This window comes from Priapulus caudatus, unplaced genomic scaffold (genome assembly GCF_000485595.1).
Source record: "Priapulus caudatus unplaced genomic scaffold, Priapulus_caudatus-5.0.1 Scaffold62, whole genome shotgun sequence".
In the NCBI taxonomy this organism is placed as follows: Eukaryota; Metazoa; Priapulida; class Priapulimorpha; order Priapulimorphida; family Priapulidae; genus Priapulus; species Priapulus caudatus.
In genome coordinates, this window is record NW_014577123.1 from 291,769 (window position 1) to 299,032 (window position 7,264).

The following is a 7,264-nucleotide window of genomic DNA, read 5'->3' on the forward strand; positions in this document are numbered from 1 at the left end:
CCCGAGCCGCAGTTTCGATGGCTACGCAACGGAGTGGTGGAGGCCGAGGGACCAGGTATATGTACGATACGCTGCGTTGGTCGTGGCTGAAATTTGCCGCTTATACGCGATTTTTTTTTAGAATTTGCGCGTGTACGCACAAGCTGTATGTCGATGCGTCCTATAACCCTACGCTTACAGAAATTTCCCACTCGACATGCTATCCACGATTCGCATGTGATTTTTCGCTAGCTACCGCAAGCTGCATGTGTAGAGTTAAAACATCTTGGCGTTGCTTTAGCACGAGAGAGTCAACAAGATATTTCACTTGACGAAGAAAAAAGCGGTACTCAAGTCGTTATAATTATCTTTAGACGTTTTTCGGCTACTAAGGCTCGTCAGGAGTATATAACGTCATCATCGTTGGCCGTGTGGCCTTTCTGCGATTACTGGAAATAAATTGCTCGAACCTGAAACTATCTTAACCGTAAGCCAGATAGTGAGAGTAATGCGTCTAGCTTGAAGTTATAATCGGCTTTGTGTGCCTCTGTTAGTAACTGCACATTTCTCGAAAATGTGGAAGCAGCTGGAGACTGTAAATTTGTGGAATAATAAATTAAGTGCCTAGCCATAATGTAACGGATTATGACAGAGACGCGGCATGAGAGTAAATCGAGCAAAAATTTTAACTTTCGAAAAGTTGAGATCTAAAATTTGCAATTCCCATGTTTCTTTGTAGAGCTGAAGTTGCTAGGCAACACAATGACTAGGGAACGGGGTGGAATTTATACTTGTGCTGTGAGCAATGCATTTGGAGAGACGAGAGCAGATGCCGTCATTAACGTCCTACGTAAGTACACTTGCATGCAAAACCACAAAATAAAGAACTTATAGTAAATATCGGTGACGCTGTAGCATCGTACAACCAGAGGTGCCTGATTACCACATGCTTCTTTCATATTAATAATTTTGTTACCAAGTATACAATAAATAAATTCTATAAATCATGTACTCCATCTACGATATGTAAGTTACGACGATATGATAAACTGAAACTCAACACAAACAGCGAGCAAATGTATACGTAACTTTATAACTCAATATTTATGTGTGTATAGCTATATAGATGTACGCATATCTATGTAAGTTTGTCTGTACATGTGCGTAGTGATTTCCTATGTGAGGCTTACACAAGATCTCCGTCAGAATTTTAACGTTTTTTTAATGATGGCAATGACTACCAAGTACCGTGATGCTGTGGTGGTTGTTCTCATCGTGCAATGTTTCTGATGTAACACGGTCAGACCTATTGACATTGGCAGTGATGATACTGACTCTCTTAAGAGCCTCACCGTGATGATGAGTGTATTAATATTACAGACGCACCTGTCTGCGTGCAGACTGAGACAACGTTCAATGCGCCAGTCAATGAGAAGGTCGTACTGAGGTGTGAAGTCTATGCCAATCCACCAGAGGTGATAAATCTTGTTACACAAGCTCTACCGCTAATAGGGATATGAAACACGTCCTTGAAAATACTTTCGGAAGATGGATGCAATCAATTTTTTCAGAATGTTGCAGAAAAATTACCAGCATTGCTGCCAGAACAGATATGAAACACATCCGAAGAATATTGTAAAAATACCAATACTGGTTATTTCTCTGCAACATCACATTTTACCGCAAGATCGGATATAAAACACTTCCTGGAAATGTCGTGCCACGCTCGTTACTATCCGCTCCGCGTTCTCTCGATTTTCGCTCGTCTGCACAATGTGGCCGGGGTGACGTTACGTGACGTATCTTTCCGAAGGTCACGTTCGAGTGGACGGTGGATGGCCAGGAGGTTGAGGATGACTTTGAGGATGGGCAGGTTAGCAGCTTGAGCGTGCGAGCGACGAGGGACACTGAGTTCAGGGATTACCACTGCAGGGCAACGAACCGCATCGGCACAGCCCACGAGCCATGCATCATTCACTTTAGGAAGATGTGTGAGTATGCCTAGCTACTCCCTCGCGCTAGACTAACCGAAAAAAAACCGGTGCTAAACCGCAAGGCTCTGCGGCGAATTCTCACATGACTGTTAGACTGACCCAGTGGCTTAGCTCGCAAGGTTCCGCGGCTGATTTTCAATGACGTTCGGCGTCAGTCTAGGTATGCACGTCAGTTCGTAAACTTCGTCGATTTGACTAGATCACAAAATGTGTAGTTATTATTATTTAATTACTACACAAGGGGGTTGTGAGTCAGGTGAGGAGTGGGTATTCCTTAATTGCTTAGAATGGGCATGATGGAGCGCATGATAGAATAGGTTATATACGAGCGATGGCCGTGCTTGTACATCTGTTTGATGCACGAAATATTGTTCATAGAGGTAAACAGTTTCCTGATCAGCCTTGCATGGCTAAATGAATCAATGCGTAACAGTAATTATTAATCAAGCATTTGTTAACATGTGCATTAGCAGCATTACACATAATCATGTATTTCAATGGTCATCTATAGCTGGCAAGGCATTTACACTCAAACCTAAATATAAGGGTCACTCGACAAAACGTCTAGTTTACGACGAAAACAAGGAAGTTTACTTTATAGACAGGTAGCTGTTCTATAAAGGGGGATGGCTGGCACTTTTTCAATCATGCTTACACGTTGTCGCTTGCATCGCAGCTGAACCTCAGGTAGTGCGAACCTGTGAGTACGAGACCACTCCGGTGAACATCTTCATCCAGTGTGCGAAGGGTCAGGATGGCGGCTCGGCACAGCACTTCTTGTTATTCAGGAACAATGAAGAGGTGGCAAAGAACCCACAGCCCATCTTCAACATCTCTGTCGGTACGTCAATATGGCCGACGTATATCACTGTGTTTTATCAATGATTATTAAATCGTATTATTATGTATTTGTATTATAAATATATAATATTACCATTATAATGTGTACATTGTGTTACAACTGCAAACTATTCAACAGAAATTCACCGGTAGTTATGTGCATGTATCGGCCATTATGACTTTATGTGAGATAGATTTCGAATGCGTTTTCTGCAAGAGCGAATGACGTAATTCGTGCAAGTTTACCGGCCAACTAACACCAAAAATCTGATACAGAAATGTGTAATACAGACATATAAACAAAATTTTTTTATTAATCTGTGTTTCAAAATGTGTTGCTCACATAACAACAGTTAATCTCGTGTTTATATGCTGTATACGTGTTCATTAAGTAAAACGCCAAGGGCACAGCATTTCATCTAATAAAGTGTCTTGTCTTATCGCACTACTGCAAGTAGTTGTAATTTTAAAGTGATTGCGTGACGCTGAAAATTCGTTGAAAATTCAGCTGATTGAGTATAGATTGATTAAATACCATTCGCAAATGCAGCGAATTCATAATCTAATATAAAAAGAAGACTTTTTGAATACATTTCCTTGATGGATTTCCTTTGTCCACAATACTAATTGCTCTAAAAATTTTACTGTCATTTTCAGAGCCTGGCAGAACATATGAGATTAACATTTTTGCCAAGAATGACATTGGCATGAGCAGTAGCTACCCACTCATGGTGCATACCCCTAAAGGTATGTACAGTAAGTATGAGAGTGTTTCTATATTCATAACTTCGGTAGCTAGCACATCAATAAAGAACTCTGTAAACATCCGTTGTCTTCGCGAAGAAGTTATACATCACATTTCTGCGTAGTGGGTTACTTGCCGTGGTGCCCTTAAAAAATGGACGATATCGATTGCAATAAGCCTCTTTTTGCAATTATGTTATGTTGCATATAGACATTCCTCAATTTCTCTTACATAAATATTGGTGATAAAAGAGTGAGTGGGCGTCGATAAGCCATCTTGAAAGGAAACGTTTGCCTTGGTTCTCCCCGTAAGTACTTGCACTGCCATAAGCGTTCGACCCCTTCATAAGTTCAGCCATGTTGTAGATAATTTGCATGTACGTATATTGTAGGCGGGGAGGAGCCGCAGCTGCTGCTGTCTGGAGGTGCTATCTTCGGTATCGTCATTGTGATACTCATCATATTAGTGATAATTGCTGCAATCATCCTCATTGTAATGAGGAAGAAGAAGAGGCAGAACAAAGGTAATTATAGCCGTATATATATATATACGTGCGTGCGCGCGTGAGTGCATGCATGTGTGTGAGTGCTAGTGTGTGTGTGTGTGTGCGTGAGTGCGTGCGTGCATGTGCGTGCCCGTGCGTGCGTGCGTATATTGTGGGCGAGCACGAGTGTGTGTGCGTGAGTGCGAGCGTGTGAGTGAGTACGATCGTGTGTGCGTGTGTGTGCGTGAGTGCGAGCACGAGTGTGTGTACGTGAGTACGAGCGTATGTGTGTGCGCGTGAGTACGAGCGCGTGTGTGTGTGTGAGTGCGAGCACGAGTGTGTGTACGTGAGTACGAGCGTGTGTGTGTGCGAGAGTACGAGCGCGCGTGTGTGTGTGCGTGTGTGTGCGTGAGTGCGAGCACGAGTGTGTGTACGTGAGTACGAGCGTGTGTGTGTGCGAGAGTACGAGCGCGCGTGTGTGTGTGCGTGTGTGTGCGTGAGTGCGAGCACGAGTGTGTGTACGTGAGTACGAGCGTGTGTGTGTGCGAGAGTACGAGCGCGTGCTGTGTTGTGCGTGAAACTACGAGCGTGTGTGTGTGCGTGATACAGAGGCGCGTGTGTGTGTGTGACGTGAGTACGAAGCGCGTGTGTGTGCGTGAGTACGAAGCGCGTGTGTTGGTACGTGAGTAACGAGCGTGTGTGTGTGTGCGTGCAAGTACGAGCGCGCCCGTGTGTGCGTGAGTACGAGGTGTGTGTGTTGTGCGTGAGTACGAGCGCGCGCGCGCGTGTGTGGTGTGTGTGTGAGCTACGAGGCGCGTATGTGTGTTGTGCGTGAGTGCGAGCGCGTGTGTGTGTGGTGAGTACGAGCGCGTGTGTGTGTGCGTGAGTGCGAGCGCGTGTGTGTGTGTGAGTACGAGCGTGTGTGTGTGCGTGAGTACGAGCGCGTGTGTGTGGTGCGTGAGTGGCCGAGCGCGGAGTGTGTGTGTGTGTGTGTGTGTGTGCGGTGTGGTGTGCGTGAGTACGAGCGCGTTTGTAATGTGTGTGAGTACGAAGCGCGTAGAAGTGTGTGCGTGAGTGCGAGCAGCGAGTGTGTGTGTGTGCGTGTGTGTGTTGCGTGAGTTACTGACGCGCGTGGCTGTGCGGGTGTACTGAGGCGTGTGTGTTGGAGTGTAGTACGAGCGGGCTGCGTGTGTGTGTGTATGTAGTATCGAGGGCGGTGTTGTGTGCGTTGAGTACGATCGCGCGCGTCGCGTTGTTGTTGGTGTGTGTGTGTGTGTGTGTGTGTGTTGTGGTCGTGAGTACGCAGCTGCGCGTCGCTGCGCGTGTGTGGGTTGTGTGTGTTGTGTTGTGCTGTGTGTTGTGGTTGTGTGTGTGTGTATATCGTTATATGTTCTCGCGCTGCTGTTGTTTGCGTGAGTAACGTGCGCGTGTGTGTGTGCGTGAATGCGAGCGCGCGTGTGTCTGTGTGGAGTGCGAGCCGCGGCGTGTGTGCGTGAGTGCGAGCGCAGTAGTGTGTGTGTGTGTGCAGTACGACGCGGTGATGTGTGCGTGTGTGTGGCGTGAGTACGAGCGTGTGTGTGTGTGTGTGTCCCGCGTGAGTACGAGCGCGTAGTGTGTGGCGTGAAGTAAACGAGCGCGCGTTGTGTGTGAGTGAGTACGCAGCGTGCGTGTGTGTGCGTGAGTACGAGCGCGTGTGGTGTGTGCAGCTGAGTACGAGCGTGTGTGTGTGTGTGTGTGTGGTGTGTAACGAGCGGTGAGCGTGTGTGTGTGGCCGTGAGTGCGAGCGCGTGTGTGGTCAGTGCGTTGATAAACGAGCGTGTGGTGTGTGTGTGTGTACAGAGCGTGTGAGCGGTAGTGTGTGGTGCGTGAGTACGAGCGCCGTGTGTGTGTGCGTGAGTAAATCGAGCGCAGTGTGTGTGTCGCGTTAGTCGCAGCGCGTGAGTGTGTGTGCGTGAGTAGAGGCGGCGTGGTGTGTGCGTGAGTAGCGAGCGCGTGTAGTGTGACGTGAGTACGACGCGTGTTGTGTGGTGTGTGGTCGTGAGTACGAAGGCGCGTGTGTCGTGGCGTGAGTGCGAGCGCGTGTGTGCTGTGTGTGTGTGTGTGAGGTACGAGCCGCGTGTGTCGTGTGCGTGCAGTACGAAGCGCGTGTGTGTGTGCGTGTGCATGTGCCGTGCTTGTGTAGCGTGAGATACGCGGCGCGCGCGCGTGTGTGTGTGTGTGTGTGTGTGTGTGCGTGAGTACGAGCGTGTGTGTGTGTGTGCGTGAGTACGAGGTGTGTTCATGTGCGTGAGTACGCACGCCCGTGATGTGCGTGAGTAGCGAGCGGCGTGTGTGTTGTGCGTGACGTGCGAGCGCGTGTGTAGTGTGTTGAGTACGAAGCGCGTGATGCTGTGGTGAGTGCGAGAGCAAAGTGTGTGTGTGTGTGTGTGTGTGTGTGTGTGTGTGGTGCCGTGTGTGTGTGTGCGTGAGTAACGAGCGTGTGTGTTGTGTGCGTGAGTAAACGAGCGCGTTGTGTGTGCGTGAGTAACGAGCGTGTGTATGTGCGTGAGTAGCGCAGCGTGTGTGTGTGTGCGTGAGTAACGAGCGCGTCGTGTGTGCGTCGAGTACGGAGGCGTGTGCTATGTGCGTGAGTACGCAGCGCTGTGTGTGTGTGCGTGAAAGTGCGAGCGCGAGTGTGTGGGTGAGTGCGAGCGCGCCGTGTAGTGCGCCGAGTACGAGCGCAGTGTGTGTGTGTGTAGCGTGAGTAGCGAAGCGTGTGTGTGTGCGTGAAGTAGCGAGCGGCGCGTGTGTGCGGTGAGTACGAGCGTGCGTGTGGGTGGGCGTGAGTACGACTTGTGTGTGTGTATGTGTTATGTGTGTGTGTATGGGTGTGTATGTGTGTGTGTGTGTGTGTTTTGTGTGTGTGTGTGTGTTTGTGTGTGTGTGTGTGTTTGTGCGTGTGTGGTGTGTGCGTGAGTATGAGCGCGTGTGTGTGCGTGAGTGTGAGCGTGTGTTGTGCGTGAGTAACGAGGCGTGTGTGGTGTGTGGTGAGTACGAGCGCGTGTTGTTGCGTGAGTAGGAGAGCGTGTGTGTGTGCGTGAAGTAGCGAGCGCGTGGTGTGTGCGTGAAGTACGCAGCGCGTGTGTGTGCGTGCGTGTGTGTGTGCGCGTGAGTACGAGCGCGCGTGTGTGGTGCGTGAGTATGAAAGCACGTGTGTGTATGTAAATAGCGCAGATAGATGGA

General features: G+C 48.7%; 1 protein-coding gene across 1 annotated transcript in view; it reads left to right on the forward strand.

The window, feature by feature from the left end:
- The window catches only part of LOC106821182 (hemicentin-1-like), a gene marked incomplete in the record, with an annotated part of 105,359 nt that overhangs the window by 78,390 nt on the left and 19,705 nt on the right, over positions 1 to 7,264 (forward strand). Inside the window, 7 exon segments of the mRNA XM_014825873.1 lie at positions 1 to 55; positions 719 to 829; positions 1,360 to 1,454; positions 1,793 to 1,970; positions 2,650 to 2,814; positions 3,471 to 3,560; positions 3,950 to 4,081. The exon segment at positions 1 to 55 is cut by the window's left edge and continues 92 nt beyond it. Coding sequence (XP_014681359.1) covers positions 1 to 55; positions 719 to 829; positions 1,360 to 1,454; positions 1,793 to 1,970; positions 2,650 to 2,814; positions 3,471 to 3,560; positions 3,950 to 4,081 — 826 coding nt within the window.